The sequence below is a fragment of the Equus caballus genome, chromosome 13 (genome assembly GCF_041296265.1).
Source record: "Equus caballus isolate H_3958 breed thoroughbred chromosome 13, TB-T2T, whole genome shotgun sequence".
In the NCBI taxonomy this organism is placed as follows: Eukaryota; Metazoa; Chordata; class Mammalia; order Perissodactyla; family Equidae; genus Equus; species Equus caballus.
In genome coordinates, this window is record NC_091696.1 from 12,455,149 (window position 1) to 12,482,171 (window position 27,023).

The window sequence follows — 27,023 nt, forward strand, 5'->3', positions numbered from 1 at the left end:
AACAACTAATTTGATAAAAGCAACAGTAAAGAACCAGTCTGCAGGCAATGGGCAAGACAGATTAGTGTGGGATGGCACTGGAGGCAAGGAAAAAACTAAAGACTATCGAATATGAAATTATGAGCCCCTTTAAAAAGACTGTATCAGGAAATGGCTATGGTGAAATAAATCCCAGAGATGATACAGAGGAACATCTAATGCTCTTGTTAGGAGTAAACAAACAGGTGCAGTCTAATTTAATAAGCTGTACTAAAATGCCAAATAAGATTTAAACATTAAGGATATAACCATCAAAAAAACAAACTCACAGAACCAACGCAGCATAAGAGCAGAAATACGGTCTGCAATGAACGAGCGGGCTATGCCTAAATCCTTCTTCTGGCTAAGTTCTCTAACTTTAAAGGCCAATCTTCCTTTTAAGAAATACAAGTGATTGCAGGTTATTGTTCCTCTAACTGGCTGTTTTTATTGCCTGACTAAAACTGGATATTTTGTTCCCCAATTATCCTCCTCAGTACAGGCTGAGAAAGAGGTTTCACAGACTACAGAATATAAACACTACCCATGAATCAGAGGATACTTTCCCCAGAAGCAGAATTTCCCAATTCTAGTTCCCCAGAACTAAATTTAAAAACGTTAAAAAGAATAAGCCAAGATAACTTATGTAAGATTCCATTCTCCTCGTGGACAGTAACAGTACCAAGACTCCAAAGAGAACAATATTTCAGAGAACATCCTACAAATCATAGAGTAAGACCCAACACTACCCTGGCAAGAACTGTCTACCAAAAGTTAACCATTCTCCTCTTCAGATAGCTTGGAAAATCTTTAGAGTATAGACATAACCAATTGATACTTTTTCTAATACTCAGGATAACAAGTTATATTTAAAGTCATTCTAAAATGAAATTTATCACTAAACAGGAGACTAATGTGAAGCTGTTTCATTTCTACCATTTTAAATAGATATCTTTTAATAGGGTCTATTATAATTGGGCCACTTCTTAATTTGCTGATTATATATCTTTCTATTTAAAAAGTCACTCAAATTTAGCATAACGTTCTTTAAATTTCTTCTACTTAGAAGCACTGTATTATGCAGAAATGATGCAAGAAAGAGGTGGGAAGGCTTAGCCACCAGAGGGTCCAGCAACCCAGGTTTATTTATAAGGTGTGTTTTTTGCCAAGCCACACCATATAACTTTTCTTTTTCTTAAAAAATGAAAGAAATTAACTCACCCAACCCCCTCCCAACAGGCCGGCTCCCCGCGTGAGCAGTCCTCCAGTAACTGGATCATCTCAGCATAGGGCATACTGGGCAGTCACAGCCAAATGGGAGCCGGCATGGCTGGACTCAGGGGGATCTGAAAAAGTATAAAACCACTTATGTGCTAAGGGTCTCCCCCCTCCCCCATTCAGCATAAGTAATCTACTAGAGTAGAGGGAGAAAAGAATGGGTATCTGAAATAGCAGCATTATAGTTTTTTGGCAAAGGCCCTTCCTAACCGCTAAACAGGAAAAAATTATTTATGAACGTCTCAGCAACATAAGAGGCTGTAAGAAAAAGTGTACACAATTCTGTACTTGTTCCCTGTCATCTGGAACAAACCACCACCACAAATAAGGAAATCTAATAAACAAGATAAAAATGAAGAAACTTTATTTATAGCAGCTCATTTAGATGCTAAATTTAACTTAATAGTAAGCAGCCAGAAACCTAAATTAGAAAACTATGGCAGTTTATATTCTGATTCTCATTTCACTCTTCTCATTCACGCAAAAAACCGTATTAGGAGTTTCAAGGCAACACACACATTCACATAGCAGGCTTATCTCAATCTCTAGATGCCTTTATCAGCAAATTTGTGAAATGTGTTACTATAAACTATTTTTAAGTGACTTGAAAATTAATGTAATTTATTTTTAAAAGTACTTCTGCTCTAGTCTCTAACTCATAAACTTCAAGAGCCAAAATTTATTTAAAGAAAAATCTTAGGGCTACGAATACTTACTTGAAACATCAGTTATTAGGAGAGATAAGAAACATCTTTTAAAATATATAATTAATATCACTAGTAATGAGACAAAATTACATCATGTGCCTTTTGATATGACTCACTAAGAAGAATACAACATTAATTCTGTGCTATTTCTACCAAAAATTCATAGCCTGAAACTAATCATGAGGAAACAAATCCAAATTGAGGAGCATTATACGAAATAATTGGCTTGTATTCCTAAGAAACGTCAAAGTTTTTGAAAGATAAAGAAAAGCTAAGGGACTGTTCCAGATTAGAGGAGACTGAAGAGACATAAGTAAATATAATACATGATTCTACATAGGATTCTTTTAAAATGAAAATAAATTTTTTTTGGCTAAAAGGATGCTATTAGGACAAGTGGCCAAAGTTGAGAAAGAACTGTAGATGAGAGGGGCTGGCCCCGTGGCCGAGCGGTTAAGTTCGCGCGCTCCGCTGCAGGCGGCCCAGTGTTTCGTTGGTTCGAATCCTGGGCGCGGACATGACACTGCTCATCAAACCATGCTGAGGCAGCGTCCCACATGCCACAACTAGAAGGACCCACAACAAAGAATATACAACTATGTACCGGGGGGTTTTGGGGAGGAAAAAATTTAAAAAAATCTTTAAAAAAATAAAAAAGAACTGTAGATGAGATAATAGTACTCTTTTAATGTTAATTTCCTGACTTTAATAACTATACTACAGTTATGCTGGAAAATATCTTTGTCTTTAGGAAACACATATTCAAGTATTTTGTAAGAGGGCATCCTGCCTTACAGGCTACCCTCAAATGGCTCAGAAAAAAATAATTTGTGTTTGTAAAGAGAGAAAATAATAAAACAAATGTGGTATTGATAACATTTGAGGAAATCTACTTGAAGGGTACACGGAAATTCTTTATTTTGTCAACTTTTCTGTATGAAATTATTTCAAAATAAAATGTTTCTTAAATGTAGTAAGAACTATATTAAATCAGTCCAAATCACTTCAGGATTCCAAATATCTTAAAAAGCGTTATTTTTTTGTTACGCCTCTATCCACAAGCTTCCCTACTAGGATACACCAATCCAAAATAAGAGTTCAGACATTACAGATAGACTAACAAAACTCTAGAGCTGCGATGTATCACAAGAAGCAAATGAGCTCAGATGGCTGATTTCAGCTTAGACGACAGTTACGAATCACCCAACTGCCTTCTAAATCATTCTTCCAAGTCATTAAGGCCTACAAAAAATTATGTTACCCCTAAACTGTCAGTTGCTTTTTTCTCCTCAATGAATAGAACTTCTTAAAGAAATGAATTCAAAACAACAAAAAAAATGAATTCACTAGACATGCACCTGTTATACTTACGCTAAACAGCACAGGATACAAAATGAGTAAGATGGTTCTTATTCTCAAGTAATTCATTTTCTAGAGTTTACAAGACCACAAACACACGCTCAGCATCACACTAGACCGTCCTCAGATGACACTCCAAACTTCTATTATCTCTAAATAATCTTCCCATCTAAGCTCTCCCCATCAGTCCTTTACTAAAAGTATTACTCAGACCTTGCTTCCTCTCTCCAGGTCTCATCTCTCTCTGCAGTAGTTGTACTCAACAGCCTAGCAGAACATTTATTTCTATAAAAACCAAAGAGAAGACAAAGAGAAAAAAAAATTTTTTTAACTTATTGCCTTTGGGATAGGCGGATCAATGTGATCAACTCTAATCCTCAAGGCACTATTCAAAATTTCCTTTACATGAGGATATAATCCAAAGCCATGTTTTATGGTCTGCTTATCTGTGCCTTTATTATATTCTGTCCTGGCTGAGATGCCAAAAGTTCTTTAAGAAAACCGATTTAAAAAAAAAAGAAAGAAAAAAGAAAACTAATTTTACGAAATGGAAAAATACAATTTTTATGCAAAACTCAGGAGACAAAAATCAGTGAAATGTCAAATAGTATTAGGGAATAAGCAACTATTCTTTAAGGTTGGGAAAATAAATAAAAAGATAAGTATACTCCCTTAATGTTGTAAACTGGTCCTTTACCTGAGTCTCAATTTCTCTAAGTAGAGTCACTGCCTTCTCACAGCAGTTTAGTCTAAACAAGCTTGCACTTCCCAGCCTCAATCTGAATCACAGCCAGATTTCAGTAATATTTTCAGCCCTCATCAGAAAATTTGAGAGTAGCTAATTTCTTCAGCAATCACAAGATATAAGTTTCTGGAATTCTAGATTCTGGCTCCTACAAAAAGTGTGGATCAGCTTTTTTGTTCTAATAAACTCCAAAGACCTTTTACCCATAAATAATGCTCAGTCTTTTCTTTCATATTATTCATATACTGGAATCACTAAACTAAAACACAAAAAAGACAGATGTCATATTTAAAAACAGGAAAACATTTAAGGACTCATATGATCCAATGGTCTAAAAATCCATTCAGAGATGATTTTATACAGGATTCTCATAAAAGATAGTAATCTCATGTTATAACCACCAAAAGCCATATCACAGTTCCAAAATTCTACAGCAATGAAATAACGATGAATTACAATTTCTGCTCAGTAAATAAAAATATTTAAGAAAAAATTTAGGTCCACTAGAGTTCCATGGAAAATTCAGTTCTGATCTAGAAAAAGTCAACTAATTCCTAAATTTTCCTTTTCATGCAAATAATAAAAATCTAAAGAGCATAATGGAAGATAATGCTTGATCATGCTGGTCTAGAATAAGAAAACAAGCGAAACGCTGAACTATGGTTGGAAGTCTTTATCAATGTTGGGAGAGAGAAAATTATTTCTTCATATACTTTTGTCAGCAAAATCAAACTAAGATAACTAAGGTAATTCAGTTTTATGACTCAAGATGTCCTTTGTTTTACACAATTAAAAGGAAAGAGGGGCGGGGCTGGCCAGGTGGCACAGCAGTTAAGTGCACACATTCCACTTCAGCAGCCTAGAGTTCGCTGGTTCGGATCCCAGGTGTGGACAGGGCACAGCTTGGCAAGCCATGCTGTGGTAGGCGTCCCACATAAAAACCAGAGGAAGATGGGCACGGATGTTATTAGCTCAGGGCCAGTCTTCCTCAGCAAAAAGAGCAGGATTGGCAGCAGATGTTAGCTCAGGGCTAATCTTCCTCAAAAAAAAAAAAAGAAAAAGAAAAAGGAAGGGGGGAAAAAGAAATCCTAGAACTCAGACTTAGTTTCAATCAATCAGCAGCCCTCGCCCATTCTGACCAAGAGACCAAGAGAAAAACATCAGTATGCAAATAAGTAAATTTAGCAACAAAGGAAGCATAAATACTCTCAAAACCTACATAAAAAATCTTACTGGAGAAACACTGAGATGGAAAACACAATCAGAAATCCAAGGCCAGGGGCCGGCCCGGTGGCGCAGCAGTTAAGTTCGCACGTTCCACTTCTCAGCAGCCCGGGGTTCGCCGGTTTGGATCCCGGGTGCGGACATGGCACTGCTTGGCACGCCATGCTGTGGTAGGCATCCCACGTATAAAGTAGAGGAAGATGGGCACGATGTTAGCTCAGGGCCAGGCTTCCTCAGCCAAAAAGAGGAGGACTGGCAGTAGTCAGCTCAGGGCTAATCTTCCTCAAAAAAAAAAAAAAGAAAGAAAAGAAAAGAAAAGAAATCCAGGGCTAATGCCTTGGCTTTTGTCATTCAGTTTCTGCTGGTTCTAATTAGGCTAGCCTCAGTTTCCCCATCTGGAAAATAAGATACAACTTCACAAGAATGTTTTGAAGATCAAATGAGATGATTAAAGAAAAACACACATCTCAAAAGGGAAATGCTAGATTTTTTACTAACCTATGCTAAAAAGTAGTACTTATTCCAAGTCCTTTTGGTCATCTTATCTGATATACAAAATCAGTTTTCATTTTTGGAAATCAATTTACAAAATATTTTTTGTACTTATACCATACCTCATTCCAAGGAGGAACTGGGGCAAAAAAGCAAATGTATGTAGTTTGTTTTTTAATTATGCAACCAGAGTAAAAAATAAATTGAACTAGGGGAGATAATCAATGTGGCCTCTCCCCTACCAACCCCACATCACAACCTAGATGAAATAGATATATCTGAAAATTTTTTAATTCATTACCTAACATTAGAGTTCCAAATCTGCTATAAATCTAATACTATCAGAGTCATCTGAGAAAATAAATGCATCTAACAGTGTTCTACCCTGCTGTCCAAAAACTAATAGTGATCTTACCTTGTATGGATCAAGTAAAAAGTCACTGAACTTGCTAGGCAAGGAATATTTCTTCACCAATTCATCTTCTACCACCCAAGGTGCATTTTCACCAGTACCAGCCCGTAACGCATTATGCCGTATAAAGTACCGAAGTATCTCCTTATTTGGTGGGCGTTCTGTACGAATCAAGCTGTCTGCTGGCACATTACTGATGATCTAGGTTAACAAATATAAATAAGTCACCATGGGATAAAACGCAATTAACCAATGAGAACAAAGATTTATGTTCTCTCCAGAAAAAGTATAATGCAATCTATAAAATAAGGCTACAAACTAGATGGAAGAAAAAGTAGACTAATTTTCAGAGACAGAATGTTAAAGATATCGCTAGGCAATTTGTCAATACGTATCAAAGTCCTAAAAATGTGAATACCCCTTGAACCAGCAAGTCATCTTATTAAGAATTTACAAGTAAATGGACAATCATCATCAAGTGTTTATAAAAGCAAAAAAACAAAGGAAGGGAAAACTACATAAAGGTACATCAATAAGGGATTCATTTTTTAAATTAAAATAAATTCATAAAATGAACACTAAGCAGACGTGGGAGAAAAATGTTTCTCAATCAGGACAAACTTATCAGAATCTAGGGTGCTAATAAAAGGCAGGTGCTTGGGCCTCATCCCAAACTTACTGAAACAGAACCCCTGGAGGTAGAGCATGGGAATCTACATTTTCAATAAACTCCCCTGGCGACTATCATACATGCTACACCCTGAGAATATTGTTTGCAAGAAAATTTAATAACATTACAGATGCTTACCATACATCTGAAATGTAAACAAAAAAAGCAAGTTACAAAAGAGTACATACATTATTCCTTCCTTTAAAAGTCACTTAAAAGCTAACCACCATTAACCACATCTATATTCACCCAATTGTCATCTCTGAGTACGGGGTTAGACATATCTTTTTTCTTATTTGTATTTTCTATCTTCCTATAAACTATATTTACTACCTGTGTACAAAGCAATTTACACTCATCAATAAGAATGCGAATTCCCACTAAGAATAAGAATTCCCATAATTAGGGAAGTAGTTGAGATTCCCCAGCAATAATGTTTTAACTAGCTACCTTGCTGAATGGGAGGTAAGAAACTTAGTGAAAAACTGTATTTAACATCCAATTTTCAAATATAAAGAAATCCTAAAAATCCAGCCACATCTTCAGATCACTAACTATAAAACAAGTAAGTCAAAATGGAATAAGACTAGTCAACATTCTGAGGTGGGGGAAAAAACCACCACCCTGAAGAGGCAAAACATCTGAGTTATAATCCTTCCCAACCTCATTTACTAAATTAGGAACTTTGATAGAATTATTAAATTTCTCAGGCCTTAGCTGTTTCTTCTATAAACCAGTTAAACACGAAGAAGTGCTGCTGCTTTCCACACCCAGCCTCCTATCCCGCTTCTTTCTAATTCTAAGATTTCACACATACAGGTATATGAGTACCTGGAAGTACGCCCTACTTCATGGAAGCAAAGATGCTATTAATGAAAGACATTATTATATGCACCACTAAGAGAAAAATTTTTGCCAACTGATTTTAAGATATATTCTGATTCTGGACGTGTTAAAAAATATGAAAGATGAACATCTTAGAATCAATAAAACATAACACTAAGTTATTTCAAGGGTATTTACTATCTTAGATTATTAGCTCCACAGATTCCTTGTAAAAGCACTGGTTAGAGTTGACTCAGTTTATGAGTTTAATTATATTACAAACTGCGCTATTTTTTTTTTTTAAGAGTTTATTTTTCCTTCTTCTCCCCAAAGCCCCCCAGTACATAGTTGTATATATTTTTAGTTGTGGATCCTTCTAGTTGTGGCATGCGGGCTGCCACCTCAGCATGGCGCAACGAGCCGTGCAAGGTCTGCGCCCAGGATTCGAACTTGCGAAACCCCCGGCCGCCGAAGCAGAGCACGTGAACTTAACCACTCAGACATGGGGCCGGACCCACAAACTGCTCTACTTTAAACTGAGAAGAGGTATTTCCTCAGGAAGTCCATAACTACTGGGAACAGATTCTTATTTTTCAAAAAACTGAGTTTGAAGCTTAAATGCAAATTACTTACACTCTAATGATTCTTAATAAAAAGAAAAAAAGCATGCTATCTCCTAGGAAAGAAAATACAGTTTAACTTAAAGTCATAATTACTAAGACTCAGAATTTGTTGTAAAAACATTCATTTACATTTTTGTTTAGCACATTTTCTCTGAGAAAATTAGCCCCAGGATATTTTCTTAAACAACATCTACTACATGTAAGAGGCGTAATATAAAGTGCCGACTAACCTTATCCTCATTTTGTAGTTTCACATCATATTTGTGAGGCAGAAATTTTGGAGGAGCCCATTTTCTTTCTCCTTTTTTTAATGAAGTAGGGAGTTTCCGTGGAGATCTACGTGCTCTGTCATCTAGTCAAATCAATAGAAAATTAGTGAGAAAAAAAATAATTCTTTTTATTCTATCTATTCATTCATTAACACCAATCTTATTGAACATCTATCCTGCACCAGGCACTGAGTGATGGGGCACCAAGATGAATCATAAAGTTCTTACCTCAAACAGATAAAGTCTATGGGAGGAGTGAACAATAATTATAATATAATGTGGTAAATACTAAAATAGAGGTTGGTACAGAAAAATAATATGAAAGCAGAGAGAAGCAACATCTAACTTAATCTGGAAGATAGGCAGGAAAGGCCTAGAAAGAATAACTTATTCAAGTCATTATACAATGTAATGAGGTATGGGTGAATATGATCTAGAGTATGGTAAAAAAATAAAATAAAATAAAATAAAAATCAGACTAAAGAAGTAGGGGCCAAATTATAAACAACCTTGTATACGGTTTAAAGAGACTAGAATTTGTCTTATGGACAGTAGAGAAACAAAAGACTTTTGGTCTAACTGACTAGATGTACATTTCAGAAAGATCACTAGTGTGAAAAAGGGAAGAACACTTTCAGCAGTTAGAAAACAAATAAAAAAAGGTGAGACTGAAGATAAGGAAATCAGAAGAGGCAACACTAACATCTGAATTAATATAACTGGAACGGAGAAGAGTCAAGGTATTTAGAAGACAGTAACCAACTGGATGTGGAAATGTCACAGGTTTCCAAGTTTCCTGCCTTAGAGACCTAGCAGATGATTGTGTCGTTAACTGAGTAAGAGAATGGTGAAAGAATAGGAGGGCTCTTGTTTACTTGCTTGGGGAGACAACACAAAGAGTGAGATGATCAATTTAGCTTTACATGTTAAATTTGAATTGCTTGGGACATACAAGTGAGAACTAGCTGAAAGTTAAGAAAGTAAACTCATCTCGGCTTGGGAATCATCAGCCTACACACAGATTAAGAGTTTAAACTACGGGCATGAATGAAATAGAACAGCACATGTGTACTAAAAAAAGAAGGAGGCGGCAGAACAAAACTCTGAAAGAAAGCAAGGTCACCTGGTGAGAAAATATTTTGTATACGGTACTAGAATTTGTCTATCATATTTCTATGGAAATTCTAATCAAGTTTCCCCTGAAAACATTCAGAGGACATCATACCATTAATTCTTTAGCCTGCCAGCACTCTTTCCACATACTAACAATAACATTATGTCCCAGTAATTAAAACCTTAACTATGGCACCTAACACTCCAAAAAGACCAAAGCCTCAAACTAGGGGTTCCTGGTACACAATGCTTAAGGCATATAAGTAACAACTCTAACACATCACTGGCATTCCAATGATCTGATTTTAGAAGAAAAGAAGTGTCAAAAGACATCATCAGCCAACACCTAACCAAAACATTTATTGACCTCAAGTCTCGGGAATTACAAGTCATGCACATATAAAAAACTTCAGTATCAAAAAGAAGGAAGAGAGAAACTGAAAAACATAGACATTAGCATTCATAATACAGAGTGGGAAACAAAACCGAAGCATCAACAACTGGGGTGGGCTAGCTACAACAAAGTCTCTGAAGTTTCCTTGGGACCAGATAAGGACGTCCCTCTAAAAACCATCTGCACATCCAAAACATCTGGAGAAATACAAAACAGAATGAAGGACAGCATAACATTCCAATTCAAACTCTGTAACAGTTTAATAATTAAGTAAAATTATCTGATCCTCTAACAGTCATGAGAAGGGGGGTCAATATACACAAACCCTTTGAGCACTCACATTTTGAGACCGAAGGAATCTATGCTATTCCTTACTTACACAGACTTTTTTAAAAAAATGAAGGCCTCAGAAGCTGAATAAATTTCCCACTGGGGAATGTCTAAGTTCTTCAACTTTCAAAACATTATTGTTAGAGTCTCCAGGTCCCTAAAAATTACTTTTAGACATCACAAGTTTCAGAATTCTAGCAGTTCCCATATGAGAGGGACTTGAGTTAAAGAATATCAATAAAAGGAAATATCTTAAAACGACCACATGGGCGTGCATTGCCAAGAGAAACAGAGATTAGAATTTGGCCCTCCTACTCTGAAACCTCCCTCCACACATATATACATATTTCCAACTTAAAAAGAAAAATAAAGTAAACTTTCTTTGCCATCTTGAGTAGCTAGGTATGTACACAGAGATTTCTAAGTAACTAGAGGAAATGACTTCCCAGTGGTCTTAACTGTGTAGGGAGATCTAAGTCTTGATTCATTTTGTGGATATTTTAGTTGTTTTCTGCATCATAAATGAACAAAAGCATGTCTATCTACAAAACTCAATTACAAATTTAGTCGCTAGAGAACTCAAAAAGATTTGTGTATAACAAAATAAACAGACTTGCATAACTCACTACGGAGAGCTAGCATCATACATACTAAGACTCTCTCTCCTTCCTTCATCCTCTTTCACAATTGCCTCCTTCTTCTGATGGTCCTGAGCGATTTGGCTAGAATTCTCTTTGTCACTTGAGGGAGAATCACAGGCACCATCAGATTTCTTCTCAGCGGCCTCTTCATCCACTTTCTCCAAAGGATGAATCTTCACAATCCTCACCTTGAGCATTTTTTCTTTCCCAACCTATAAAGGAGATAGTAGAGAGAATCAAAGATAATAGATAAGAACTAGAAACCTAAAGATGATGTTTAAAATACATTATCTGGTAGACATTCCACTTTACCTAACAAAAACTCACTAAAGCCATAATGTAGACAAGTAGTGACCTATTTCCAACTTTATTTCTCAGACTTATGGGTTGACTCTCAAAAAGTAAAATGAGGGAGCAAGCCTAGTGGCGTAACAGTTAAGTTCACGCGCTCCGTTCCGGCGACCCAGGGTTCACAGGTTCAGATCCTGGGCGTGGACCTAGCACCACTCATCAAGCCACACTGTGGTGGCATCCCACATAAAATAGAGGAAGATTGGCACAGATGTTAGCTCAGCAACAATCTTGATCAAGCAAAAGGAGGAAGACTGGCAACAGACGTTAGCTCAAAGTCAATGTTCTTCACAAAAAAATAATAATAAAATCACAATCTAGTTCATAATTCCTATACCAATGTACTAAGGCCAAACAGCAACCACTGCACAAACCTGAGATGTTCAAGAATTTCCATTTTTAAAAACATCAACCATACACATAAATATCTGTTGAAAAGACTACCTTTTCTTCACTTAATTACTTTTCCACTTCTATCAAAAATCAGTAGGGGCCGGGCCCATGGCCGAGTGGTTTAAGTCACGTGCTCTGCTTCGGTGGCCCAGGGTTTCACTGGTTCGGATCCTGGTCGTGAACATGGCATTGCCCGTCAGGCCATGCTGAGGCGGCATCCCACATGCCACAACTAGAAGGACCCACAACTAAAATATACAACTATGTACTAGGGGGATTTGGGGAGAAAAAGCAGAAAAACAAATTAGTAGTGTGTGTGTATATGTATGTACATACACATGTGAGTCTTTTTCTGGATGCTATTCTGTTCCACTGATCTGTTTATCTTTACAACAATTTCATACCATCTTAACACTTTAAAATAAGGCTCAAAATCAGAAAGTATTAGGCCTCTAACTCTGTTGTTCTTTTTCCTTTTTTTTGGTAAAGATTTTTTTATTTTTCCTCTTTTTTTCCTCCCAAAGCCCCCTGGTACAAAGTTGTGTATTTTTACTCGTGGGTCCTTCTAGTTGCGGCATGTGGGATGCCGCCTCAGCATGGCTTTACTAGAGGTGCCATGTCCATGCCCAGGATCCGAACCAGCGAAACCCTGGACTGCTGAAGCAGAGCACGCAAACTTAACCACTCGGCCACGGGGCCAGCCCCGTGTTGTTCTTTTTCTAAGTTGTTTTGGCTGGATTCTTTGCATTTCCAAATGAATTTTACAATCAGCTTGGCAATTCCTACGAAAAATTTTACTGCAATTGTATTGAATCTATACATCAACTTGGGAAGAGATGACATCTTAATATTTTTTCTGACTCATGAACAAGGTATATTTCTCCATTATTTAAGGTCTTTAATTTCTCTCAGCAATGTTTTATAATTTTTAGTGTATAGGTCTTGCATCTTTTGTCAGATTTACTATAGAGTGTTTCATATATTTTGATGTTAATGTAAATAGTATTGATCTGTTGAAATTTGAATTACAAACTGTTTATTGCTAACATGTAGAAATACAAATTGGTTTTTGTATATTTATCTTGTATCCTGCCACTACACTAAAGTCACTTAGTTCTAGTAAGTATTATGGTAGAGTCCATGAAATTTTCTACATAGACAATCATGTTGTCTGCAAATAAAGAAAATTTTACTTCTTCCTTTCCAATTAGGATGCCTTTTCTTTTTCTTGACATACTACGCTGGCTAGAACTTCCAATACAATGCCAAATAGAGCGGGAGAGGAAACATTCAGTCTTCTACCATTAGGTATGATGTTAGCTGGAGGTTTTTCTCTAAATATCCTTTATCAGGTTGAAGTTTCTTTCTCTTCGCAGTTTCCAGAGAGTTTTCATTAGGAATTGATGTTGGATTTTGTCGAATGCTTTTTGTGTGTAAATTGAGATGCCTATACGGCTTTTCTTCTTATTTATCAATAAGGAGAATTACAAATTTAAAACAACCCTGCATTCCTAGGATAAACCCCACTTCATCACAATGTATTGTCCTTTTAATATAGTGTTGGATTTCATTTGCTAAAATTTTAATCCATGTTTACAAGGAAGTTTTGTGAAAAGACTTTTTTTCCTAGTCTGTAGTTTTTTCTTGTAACGTGCTTGTATGGTGTTAGTATCAGGGTAATGTCAACCTCATAAAATGAGTTGCAAGGAATTCTCTCCTCTTCTATTTTCTGGAAAAGTATTTATAGAATTGGTACTATTTCTTCCCAAAATGTTTGGTAGAATTCACCAGCGAAGACAACTGGGCCTGGAGTTTTCTTCGTGGGATGATTTTAAATACAAATTCAATCTCTTTAATAGATATAGGGCTATTAAGGTTTCTATTTTGTTTTGAGTGGGCTTTGGCAGTTTGTGTCTTTCAAGGAATTTGTCTATTTCATTAAGCTGTCAAGTTTACTGGTATAAAGGTATTCATAATATTCCCTTATTATCCTGCCAATATCTGTAGACTCTGTAATGATATCACCTCTCTAATTCTTCATACTGGTTAATCTGTGTCTTCTGTTTTTTTCCTGAGTTTGCCGAGAGGCTTATAAATTTTATTGATCTTTTCAAATTACCAGCTTTTGGTTTCACTGATTTTCTCTACGGTTTTCCCATTTTCTATTTTATTGATTTCCGCTCTGATCTTAGTAATTCCTTTCTTCTTCTGTTTCCTTTAGATTTAATTTGTTCTCCTTTTTCTTATTTCTTAAGGTAGAAGACAAGATCAATGATTTAAGATCTTTCTAGTGGTGAGTGCTACACATTTCTCTTAAGCACTACTGTAAGCAGCATCTCACAAACTCTTAATTATATTGTGTTCTCATTTTCATTCAATTCAAAATATTTTCTAATTTCCCTTTTGATTTCTTCTTTATGAGTAAGTTAAAGGAATGTTGCTTAATTTCCAATCATGCGCAGTTTCCAGATACGTTATTGATTTCTAATTTAATTCCATTTTGGTCAGAGTATATACTTTCTATGACTTAAACTCTGTTAATTTATTGACTTTTTTTATGACCAGAGTATGGTCTCCCTCGGTAAATTATGCACTTGAAAGGAATGTGTATTCTGCAGTTATTACATGGAATGTTTTGGGGTTTTTTTTTTGAGGAAGATTAGCCCTGAGCTAACATCTACTGCCAATCCTCCTCTTTTTGCTGAGGAAGACCGGCCCTGGGCTAACATCCGTGCCCATCTTCCTCTACTTTATATGTGGGACACCTACCACTGCATGGCTTTTGCCAAGCGGTGCCACGTCCACACCCAGGATCCGAACCGGCGAACCCCGGACCGCCGAGAAGCAGAATGTGCGAACTTAACCACTGTACCACAGGGCTGGCCCAGGAACGTTTTATGAATAACAATTAGGTCAAGCTGGTTGATGATGTCATTCAAGTTTTCTATATTCTTGCTGACTTTCTGTCCACTTTTTCTCTCAGGGAGAAGGGTGGGGTGTTGAAATTTCCAACTATAATTGTGATTTGACTATTTCTTCTTGTAGTTCTGTCCATTTTTGTTCCATATATTTTGAAGCTCTCATTAGTAAATGCATAAACATTAAGAAGTGCTATGTCCTCTTAATAAACTGACCCCTTTGTCATTATGAAATGCTTTTTTATCCATGGTAATATTCTTTGCCCTGAAATCTACTTTGATACTTATATAGTCACTCCAAAATGATTTCCTTCAACTAATGTTAGGACGGTATCTCTTTCTCCATCCTTTTACTATCATCCTATTTGTGTCTTTCTTACAGGCAGCAGTTTTGCTTTTTTATCCAATCTGACAATCCCTACCTTTTAACTAAAATGTTTAGATCATTTATATTAAATGTAATTATAGATAACAGTTAGGTGTATTTGCTTTCTATTCAGCTTCATCAAAACTAAAATCTTCTGTACTTCAAAAGACATTGTTAAGAGAAGGAAAACACACGCTTTATACTGGAAGAAAAAACAAAAGCGTATTTTGAATAAGGGATTTGTATCCAGAATATATAAAGAACTCTCAAAACTGAAAAACATGAAAACAAGCCAATTTAAAAAGGATGAAGGGGTTGGCCTGGTGGCGCAGCAGTTAAGTTCCCATGTTCCGCTTCAGCGGCCCAGGGATCACCAGTTCGGATCCCGGGTACAGACATGGCACCGCTTGTCAAGCCATGCTGTGGTAGGCATCCCACATATAAAGTAGAGGAAGATGGGCACAGATGTCAGCTCAGGGCCAGTCTTTCTCAGCAAACAGAGGAGGATTGGCAGCAGTTAGCTCAGGGCTAATCTTCCTCAAAACAAACAAACAAAAGAGATGAAGATTAAAACAGACACTGCAAAGAAAATATGAATAAAAGGATAGCAAGAAGCACACAAAAAGATGCTCAACATTATTAGTTATTAAAAAGAGTAAATACTCAAGAATAAAATCCTTAGTCAAAGAGTATGTGCATATCAACTGTATTCAGTAAAGCCAAAGTTTTTACCAAAATAGTTAGCAGTGAATGAGCAGTAGTACATTCTTGTCAAAACTTAGTGTTATTTTGACTTTTTCATATTTACTAATCTGACATGTACAAAATGATCTCACTATGGTTTTGATTTGATTTTCAGGATTACTAATGAATTTAAACATCTTTTTACATGTTTATGGGCATATCTCCCGAATCTCGTTCTCCCTTCCTCAAACCTTTCATCTTCCACCTTGCAAAGGTGTGCAGAGTATTTTCCTTTTGCTCCAAATCTATCTCCATTCTTCTCTGCCTTGCTCTGTGCTTAAATAGGCTGACCTCTATGGACTACATCAAAAGGCTCCCTTCCGGCCCAGTGGTGTAGTAGCCAAGTTCGCATGCTCCACTTTGGTGGCCTGGGGTTCACATGTTCAAATCCTGGGCACAGACCTTGCACCACTCATCAAGCCATGCAGAGGCAGCATCCCACATAGAAGAACTAGAAGGACGTACAACTAGGATACACAACTATGTACTGGGAGAAAAAAAAAAAAGGAAGACTAGCAACAGACGTCAGCTCAGGGCCAATCTTCCTCACCAAAGGGCTCCCCTGTCCTCTAGATTTGAGTGAGTTTAGCCCATAGGAAGTATCAGCAAAAGATGAGACAGTGGAAGAAAAGTGACACTGGGGTATTTATTCCCCTATCTCCTAGCAGGTTGGTTATATGTTACTACCACGTATTCTTCTACAACTACACTACTCTCTTCTAGCTCCAATATCTACACCTTCCCCTTGTTCCCTTGGGGTCTAGAAGTAGTCAAGTCTCTCCACTGTTGACAGCCAGAGAGTACTTAACCCTTCCTTGTTAGTTTTCCTTGACCTAGATCAGATGTTGTCTGTTATCTAGAGTCCCTTTATTAAACTCAATTCAATTACACCATTTGAATATGCCATCTGTTTCCTGCCAGGATGCTGAGTGATATAAAGTGTGTGATTAAAACCCACTGGTGATCCCACAGACATCACAAATACAAAAAGAAGTTGCTAGCAGATACAGGGAGTCAAAGTAAATTAAGAAAATAAGACAGACTTTGGAACCAGACAAAGGACAAAAGTTTGAATCCTTGTCCCATCACTTACTGGCTATTGTTGGGCTACATAAGCCATATCCCTCCCTCTTTTGTCTTGCCAGCTTGTTTTTTTTTTTTTAGTGAGGAATATTGGCCCTGAGCTAACACCTGTGCCAATCTTCCACTATTTTGCATGTGGGATGCTGCCACAGTATGGCTTGATGAGCAGTGTGTAGGTCCGCATACAGGATCCGAACCCACAAACCCCAGGCCATGGAAGCAGAGCATGCAAACTTAACCACTACGCCAGCGCCAGCTTGCCTCTTTTGAGGCTTAAAAAAACAAAGGCAGTATTCACTTTCTCAGCCTCCTTACTGCTAAGAGTGGTTATATAAGCCATGGTCTTGCCAATAACATGTAAAAGACAAAGGAGGGTGGGGGAGAATATGCTCCTGGTAAAGAGTTTCTTACTATGCTTAGATAAGCATTTCCTCACTCTGAATACAATTCACAACCAAGAGGCAACAAAGCTAAGGACCAGACCGAACACACTGAGAAGAGCAGAGCAGAAAGGCAGAAAGACACAGAGTCTAGGTCCTTGACAGTATTATTCGGCCTCTATACCAAACTTGGAATTACTTGCCCCTAAGACTTATTATGTGAGATAATCAAATGTCTTAATTGCTTAAGTTGATGCTACTCAAAGTGTTGTCTCCAGAGTGTTAGCATCACCACCCCAGGAACTCATTAGAACTGCAAACTAATTTTAGGCCCTACCCTAGACTTTCTGAACCAAAGTCTCAGGGTATGGGGCCCAACAACGTGTATCGCAAGCCCTCTAAATGATTTTATTTAAGCTAAAGTTTGAGAAGTACTTGCCACTGTTAGTCAGCTATTTCATTATACACAGCTGAAATCACTCAGAACTAACACATTATATCAACCTGAACAAGCTATCTAAATATCTTACTGTTTACTACCTCAACTTTCCTGTGCAGATTCTGCAAGACATTATGTAAAGCGACTAGCCCAATATCCAGCACACACAGATATTTAACAAATATTAGCACCCTTCCTCCTGAATCTTACTTTAAGCTTTCAAAGGATTACATACGGACTGCTTTAATGTTAGCTATCACTTTAGTAACAGTTATCCTTGAGTTACCTGGGCTAGAAAATTAAAAAACAAATTTAAGAAGAAAAAGAAAAAAGTCAACTCGCTCACTATTACAGTGAAACTTTTGCTTGTTGGTACCATAGATTTGGATTAAATAAATCTGAAAGTCTTTTAAACAAAGTATGAAAAAAATTACCAAACAAAAAAAAGCCAAGATAGCAGAGAGTTATCAAAAAGGGACAAAACAGGGAAAACAAGGGTGCAATGGTACACAGTGTAACAAATATCATCGTATTAAACATTTCCAATAATGAATATGGTTCAAAAGTTTGGTCCTCATAATATTTGATATTAAGTAAAGCCATCTTCATATACAACACAATTTTACACACACAGAAACACATTCTGTAATCTATGTTGGAAGCTCCAATCCTGACATATAGTTAGTGAGTCAAATAACATTAATAAAAAAGGCGTTTACCTCAAAGTCACACTCTTCTCCCACAGCATATTTGGTCATGATCTCCAACCAAGCAGTATCTACTAACTTTTCTAAGGAAGCTGTGTTATGGTGAACCATTTCCAGAACAAGTTTCTCATACCAGGCAGGGAACTCCTCCTTCAAACTAAACAAATATGTTATTAGTTATCAAGAAAATGCAGAAAAACCTATCCAGAGATTTACCCCAAGTCAATTTAAACATTTCTCTAGCAAATGTATGCAAGGCACTGGGGAATAAAAAGATTAAAAACCATGTGGTACACAGGAAAAAGAACGAACTTTTAAATAGCTTTGTCAAACTGACCTATCCAAGTTAATTTTCTCATCTATAAAGTGAAAATAATAGTCACATCATTAGTAAGGCTGCACATTTTCTCATTAGTTTGTTTTCGCAGTAGACTTCCCTTTTTAGGTATGAATTATTTATTCATATCCTTTGCCCATTTTTCGGTTAGGAGACCAGAACTTGATTATATTTGTGTTACGTCTCAATCAATAACATGCTTTCACATGCACTCATTCAAATAGTTCTCACAATGTCTTGTGAGATGCCTAGAATTTTCATTTTGTGGGTAAGGAAAATAAAGTAGGAAGGGTTAACATGTTGGAACCATGACTTGAACACCAAAGCCCTTGCAAAGTAAAAGAATGAAGTACCACTTTCCACCAATTAAACTAGCCAAAAAGAATTTTAATTATCACACTCAATATGAGCAAGTGATTAGTGCAAAGTAGCATACACACACTGCTTGGTAGCCTGTTTCAAGTCTTTTGGAAGGCAGTCCGACAACAATTATCAAAACCGTCAATGGGCACAAAGATATTCACTGCTGGATTCTTGACGGTAGCAGAAAATGGGAAGCAACCTAAACAGATAGTTGTTAGAGATTCAATTCTGACCAGATAGTTTAATATTTGTGTTGTGGGGCAGAGGAGAGGATCAGGCACAAGAACATTCATCGAATGCAAGTATTAGGTTTATTGTCATATTACAATATTCTCAATCACTCTCTGTAGGTTTCATAACTACAGATGTTCCTTTAACTGATTGCTAGACTTAAAATCTTATCATACTCCCTTACAATTAATTAACATACCAAGTTATCTGCTATTCCCCAGTCACAGTCAAGAAGCTTCTAGTCTCCCTGCCTTTATTAAGGCTGTTACCTTTGTCTTCCCCTCACTGTCCTCCTTCCCAGCCTAATCATACTTCCAAGATGCCCTCAGACTTCCTTAATTCCATTAGGCCTTTCTTGGCCCCTATAAATTCACTCTCTCTTTATATTAAGCCTCCCAATCACTCAGGTTTAAAACTCCATTGTCTGTGGTATTTCCGGGGAGTGATGTTGGACAATGATATTCAGATTCTTTTACTAACTCTGTACTGTTTACATTCTTTAACAGATATTCATTGCTGTTATAATCAGAAAAAAAGATTTCTACTTTGAATAAAAATTGTAAAACCTCAGTCTTTTTCAATAATTGCTCCCATCACCTCCTATATCATTAGGTATCAAATCACATAAAGCATTCCCCAAGTGTGTTCTTCAGAACTCCCCTTCAATGTAATGGATTCTAAGGCCAAATAAGTTTGAAATCCACAAGATTAAACCATGCTAAAGTTTCTTTACTATAGGTCTTCTGAAAATCTTTAATACGCTTATGTGTATTATGACTTTTCAAGAACAAAGTTTGCAGTGGTTTTCCAAAGTTATGGCCAAAAATTCTCTCTTCAGAAAGGATGAGAGAACCCATCTCATTCTTTCTATTCCTAACAATGCCATGATTCCCTACCTGAATACTCTCTTAGCTAGCCTACACAGACTTCCCACTTGCCTCTTCCCTTTCTAACTTATCCTACACACTGCTTCCAGATTCATCTTCTCAAAGCCCAATGCCAATCAATGAAACTGTCATATGCGCCTCTCCTGTTCAAAAATTATTGCTGTCCTCTCACTGTTTACTGAATTAAATACAAAAGTCTCAGCTTGTCTTCTATAATTTGGCACAAACTATCTTCGAGCAGCACCTTCTTCATGAAATCCCATGAAGTTTTCCCAAACAACCCCAGGTTAGTCTCTCTAGCCTCTAAATTCCCACTGTACTTTATCTCTTCATGTGCAGTAAAGCAATTTATTTTCACTTTGAAACCAAATTCTCTTATTTGTTCCTAACAGTTTTCACTTGATTCTCTCTAGGTTTTTCAGGTATATAATCATATTACGTGCAACAATAACTGACCTCCTCCTTACTACTCTTTATACTCTTTATTAGTTGTAGGTTAATGGCTATTATCTTTTATTTGCACAGAATTTTCACACACATATCCTTCTGTCCCAAAAAGACACCCAGAGAAGGTAGTGTAATCTCTATTTGGAAAGAACAAACAGTTAGTGCTTATGCAGTACAGAGGATTATTCCTAGGCACTATAACCAATTCAAGCATAAGCCAAATATGAGACCTGCCCTCAAGAAGTTGACAGGCCACCACAAGGGTCAGCAACAGCCCATGGGCCAAATCCAGTCTGCCATCAGTTTGTGCAAATAAAATTTTATTGGAACACAGTCACTCCCACTTGTTTATGTATTATCTATGGCTGTTTTCACTGTACAACCTCAGTTAAATAGCTGAGACAGAAACCACATGGCCCAAACTCTGAAACATTTACTAACTAGCACTTTACAGAAAACGTTGGCCAACCCCTGGTCTAGTATACTAAACAAGGCATACACATAAATAACACTAATCCAAAATGGAACGATGTAAGTGACCCAGGCCAAGGAGAAACAGGCAGCAGGTTAACAGTCTTGACTAATTATTAGTCAGTGATGGAGCCATTACTAGAACTCAGGTCTCAAGTGAACCTAGAGCTGTTACACTAGACAAACAGCAGAACAGTATTAGATTACTAAATTGTATGCTCTCTGCTTATCTGCTAACAAGACAAGTCAATGAGAAGTCCACAGAAAAAGCTTCTATTCCAAATTCCCCAGAGTACTGTTTTATCATCCCTAGTTTCTACTTACCTTTTGCATGCTCCTACTGCACAAATTTTGAATGTTTTCTTTGAGAGAATATCCAGACAAGTAAGCACTTTGAACACAGGATTTTTTCAAAGACCTCATTCAACCACCCGACTTAGATAAACTGTCCTCAAACCGTGTATTTATTTTTGATAGCTGCTGTAAATACTGTCCTAAATTTCAAACGACCACAAAATAAAGAAAACTTTCTGCTAATTTGCTGCCTCCATATTACTGCTAGATTATACCAGGTTCCTTTGCTTAGAACCACATCTCCAGAGTATTTACAAGGTAAAAGTACAGAGCAAGAATACTCAAAAGCCTGGAAAATGCCTAAATGATTATACATACAACTATATATTCCAAACACTCTGTTACTAGCAAAATATCACTAGGCAAAGGCACTCAGACACCAATACATTATACTAATGTAACGTATTCCAATTTACGCCCCACAAATTTAAACATAAATTTTGCTTTATGGTTAACATTCCCCCTTTCCTAATAAGGTGAGGACAGTGGTAGAAGGGCAATGCTGCCATTACTTACAGTTCAGCAACTTCCTGTTCCTCCTCCCAGGCCTCCTTGTGTGTTAGCTGACTGCTTCCGGTACTCTTACACGTCCAAATGCGCTCACTGTATCTTTCCAAGCGGGCTTCATACTCTCTGTTAACAGTGGCTCAGGAAAACAATATTCAAGAAACAGAGACAACCAATCCATATCCATAAAATACTTATATATATATAAATAAAACTACAGTAGCTTTTCTATAATGTATGGATGGCATGAGAATATAAAATTGAAATCAGATTCTCTAAACGAGATGATTAAGACTAAAGTACGATTAGAATGGTCTGTCTTGTTTTACAAATAAAATGTTAATATTTTAGTACAAACGTGATTTCTTCAATTCACTCAAGTTTCATTTCACGAGACTTACACAGTACCAAAAATTTGTAAGGAAAAATAAAGGCAAAACACAACACAAGTCATGAGGAATGAGAAGCTAAGGTATGTGAAATCACTACAGGCGTCAGATGGCCAGCAAGTTTAGGATCAGGTCCGCTGTGAGAGGAGATGACTAGTCCACAGTCTACAGGCGGTTTGGAATAACCTCGCGCATATGCTCTGATCCAGTTACTAAAAGCCTTCCGGTCTACCTTGGAAACACATGTTGATTCGTAAGGTTTAAAAAACAAATTCCAAGGGCCGGCCCCAAGGCATAGTGATTAATTTTGGCGCGCTCCGCCTCAACGGCCCAGTTCCCGGGTTCAGGTTCTGGGCCATGCTGACCCCCAAATAAAATGGAGAAGACCGGCACAGATGTTAGCTCAGGGCTAATCTTCCTCAACAAAAAAATAAATAAATAAATGCCATAAAGTCTTAAAATAATTTTGATATAATAATATTGATCCAGTCTTTATATTGTCTCCAATAATACTACATTCACAAGTCATTTACCAGTCATTGTTCAGTCTTCATGAGGGAGATAGAAGAAGAGATCCTATAAGTTAGTGCCAGGTATATGGTAACCTTCCACACATCTCAACTGGAATTCACTACCAGCAAGCCACATTCAAATTCAAGTGACAAGTAACTAATTTGCTTTTATGCACAGCAACAGATGCTATGCAAGAAAATAAACTAACACCACAAATAGAGAATTAGCTGCCAATCTCTGTACTTTCCAAGTGACACTTTGTACAGTGGTTGAGGGCCAGCCCGGTGGTTAAGTTCGTACATTTCGCTTCAGTGACCCCTGGTTCGTCAGGTTGGATCCAGGGTGCGGACCTATGCGCCGCTTGTCAAGCCATGCTGTGTCAGGAGTCCCACATAAAATAGAGGAAGATGGGCACGGATGTTAACTTAGGGCCAGTCTCCCTCAGCAAAAAGAGGAGGATTGGCAGCCGATGTTAGCTCAGGGCTAATCTTCCTCAAAACAAACAGAATATAGTGGTTGAACTAAAAGTATTCAAACAGCTCCCTCTGGAATATTACCTCACAACTAAACAAGTAATTCATTTTTAATATATGGAGATTCTTGGTTTTCCAGGGTTATCATCAGTGAAAAGACAAACGACAAGGACAAATCCACAGGTAATCCAAAACAGCAGTTTTAGCCAATAGTATAAGCACCTTCCCTGACTACATCACTCTCCAGATCTGCCAAAACCAAAGCAGTGAGTCTATTTCATTACCAGGGGTGGTATTAATATTTAAATGATTCAACAAAAGAGAGTATAAATAAAAACCAGGAGTCAGACTTCCATCCAAAGCTATGTAAATCCAATCACTGAAAATTTATAAAAACCTATAGAGAGAGAAAAGGAAACAGTATGGCTTCCGGAGGGATATTATCATAACTAACCAACAACATGGATTCCTTTTCTCCTTTTGTTTGTCTGTTTGCACTGGAGGAGGGGAGGTAAAATAAAGACAATGAAAGAATCAGTACATGGATTTATTAAAACATTCAAAAGCTTGATAACATTGTAATACATTATTTAGCTACACTGAAGAAATTCACTGTGTAATCAGAGAGAATGTGAGATTAGCAAAGATGTCCTAAAGAGAGAACATTAAGTTCTTACTATTAGCTGTTATTTTAAAAAATAGGAATAAGATGCCCAGTCTATTCCCCTCATACCTAGACCCATATAGCCAACAACATACAAGACAGGTAGCACCTGGATGCCTCAGTGATACCTCACATCCAACTTTTTATAAACTCTACTCTTATTATCCCTCCCCCCTCCCAAACTTGCTCCTTAACAGATATTTCCAACCTCACTGAATGGCCCTAGTGCCCAAGTCAGAAATCAGAGTCATCTTCATCTCTTCAGTCCCTAACTGCAACCATCTATGTTTTCCTCAATTCAGTCCTTCCACTCCAATAACAGATCCTAAATCCAGCCTCGGATTCTCATTTCTCACTCAGTCATAAGATTTTAGAACATTTTAATTGGCATCATTGGTAATTCCTGTCTTCTCTAGTCCTTTGTGCTACTCACCCTAGCATCCTTTTTCCTCAATTTTGTTTGTTTTTAAACCCATTTCTTCTTTTGAGTACCTAAAAATCTCATTTGCCCTCAGGCCTCCTGAAATACAAATATGTTCACAGGGAAGCAATCCTCTGGCTCCCAGAGTACTGAAAATCACTTCACCAGTCAAGATTTTGTTGAGCTTTATTTCCTGTGATTTGTATTATTTTAAGAAGAGAAAAAGGGGAAACTTTTTTCAAACAAAATATATTTAAATTGATCATAGTTTTTCAAACAATGAAAGTCCCTTTTCCCCTGAAACATATCTTTCCCACCTTTCTTTGAAAACCACCGCCATCAGGGCCAGCCACGGTGGCCTATTGGTTAAGTTCAGCAAATTCGGCTTAGACGGCCTGGGTCGGGATCCTGGAGGCAGACCTACACCGCTCTGTTAGCCCCATGCTGTGCTGGCGGCCCACATACTAAAACACAGAGGAAGACTGGCACGGATGTTAGCTCAGGGCGAAGCTTCCTCAGAAAAAATAAAATAAAATAAGTAAGTAAAATCACTGCTATCACCATAGCATTCTCATTCTGGGTGACCTCATCCATTCCCACTTCAACTACTACCTATATGCTAACAATTTCTATCACCAGCTCAGTCTCTCTCTGAACTCCAGGCCCATATATCCACTAGTAATACAGACATTTCTATTTGAATATGCACAGCAACTCAATATAAGAACATCGAAACTAGGGGCCAGCCCAGTGGCGCAGCAGTTAAGTGTGCACGTTCTGCTTCGGCGGTCCAGGGTTGGCCGGTTCAGATCCCAGGTGCGGACAAGGCACCGCTAGGCAAAAGCCATGCTGTGGTAGGCATCCCACATATAAAGTAGAGGAAGGTGGGCACAATGTTAGCTCAGGGCTAGTTTTCCTTGGCAAAAAAAGGAGGATTGGCAGCAGTTAGCTCAGGGGCTAATCTTCCTCAAAAAAAAGAAAAAAAAAAACATTGAAACTAAATACTTCGCTTCCCATGCCCCCCATTCTCAGTCAAACAAAGAGAAATAAACTCTTGTTCTTCTTCCAGGATTCTCTAAATCAGAGAATGACACCACTAACCAAGTGACAACCAAAATATTATCCATGACTCCTCCCCCAATCAAACACCAAATCCTGTCAAATCTACCTAATTTATTTCTGAAATCCACCCCAAGGGCTGGTAAATTTATTCAGACTACCATTATCTATCACCTAGATTATGTTGCTGCTAGTCTCAAGGCTGGAGATCCATTCTGAACACTGCAGCCACAGTGATCTTTCTGACCTAAAAGACTGCTTCTTTCCTGTTCAAATTTTTCAACAGCCTCTGCTAAATTTAAGGCAAAGTCCACACTCTTCAGCCCATCTCACAAGGACCTGTGTGATGCAGCCCTTTTCTGTATCTCTCACGACTAGGCAATTCCATCTCCCTTCCCACTTCTTCACTCCAGCCATATGAAACTTGTTCCAATTTTTCAAAATCAAGAACTTTCACATTCACAAACTCTTCAAAAAACCAAGTCCCCTATCCTTCATCTAACTAAATTCTAATCATCCTTTAGATCTCAACTTAAAAGTAACTTCCCCCAGGAAACATTCCCTGACCCCTGAAATATGGCAGACTGTATTATTCTTTCCAAATACTCACCTCCCTTCCTTAAAAGAATTCTACATCTCTACCCACTGCCATGGGGCCTGCAATGCTTCCTGTGAAGAGGAACATACATCCCCTCCCAGTGATGTTGAGCTTGGCCACATGACTTGCTGTGACCAATAGATGTGAGCAGATGTGACAGATGCCACCTCCCAGAAGAAGCTGAAAAAGCAATCCTGGTTTCCTCCAGCTCTTACTTTCACTAGAAAAGCACGCTGCAGACAGGGACTGCTCCTTCAGCCTGGATCTTGGAATAAGAAAAAATGTGTCCTTCGCTTTTTTCACCTGTTTTCTTTTTTTCCCCCAAATGTGGCCTCTAGAAAACTTTTAATTATATGTGGTTCACATTATATTTCTATTGGACAGCACTATAAACCTAAGGTTTACATCTAGGAATGTACGTCCTCTGACAATAACACAAAATGTTTGACTAGTCATCTAAATTAGATTAATTTCAAGTCTGAAACTGAAATTCCTGCAAGAATCCCTAACATTGGGTATTTTTAAGTTTATGTAACTATGTTCTGGTTACTACTTTGACTTATGTTAAAAGAAAGCGAGAGAGAAAATGAAAATGAAAGGAGTAAAAACAGTCCACTAGAAGCATACTGAGTCAGCTGCCTCTAAATCCTATTTCAGATTTTAGGTTACCAAAATAATTCGCTCACTCTCAAATAACCACTCAGAGCAAATGCCAATTGAGGTTTCAGTGTTCCAGAGACCGCTGCACATATATTGCAGACAAAATGTCAAAGTAATTCTCCAAAGGTTGTGAAAGCTATAAATGATAAGATATTTTCAAATCCTAG

At 37.5% G+C, this 27,023-nt stretch overlaps 1 protein-coding gene across 1 annotated transcript in view; it reads right to left on the minus strand.

Moving 5' to 3' along the window:
- Positions 1–27,023, minus strand: part of BAZ1B (bromodomain adjacent to zinc finger domain 1B) — a 73,483-nt gene that overhangs the window by 42,509 nt on the left and 3,951 nt on the right. Inside the window, exons 2-6 of the mRNA XM_023655439.2 lie at positions 22,089–22,205; positions 18,495–18,639; positions 11,111–11,312; positions 8,584–8,705; positions 6,239–6,436 (exon numbers count right to left, since the gene is read on the minus strand). Coding sequence (XP_023511207.1) covers positions 6,239–6,436; positions 8,584–8,705; positions 11,111–11,312; positions 18,495–18,639; positions 22,089–22,205 — 784 coding nt within the window. The remainder of the gene's footprint in view (positions 1–6,238; positions 6,437–8,583; positions 8,706–11,110; positions 11,313–18,494; positions 18,640–22,088; positions 22,206–27,023) is intronic.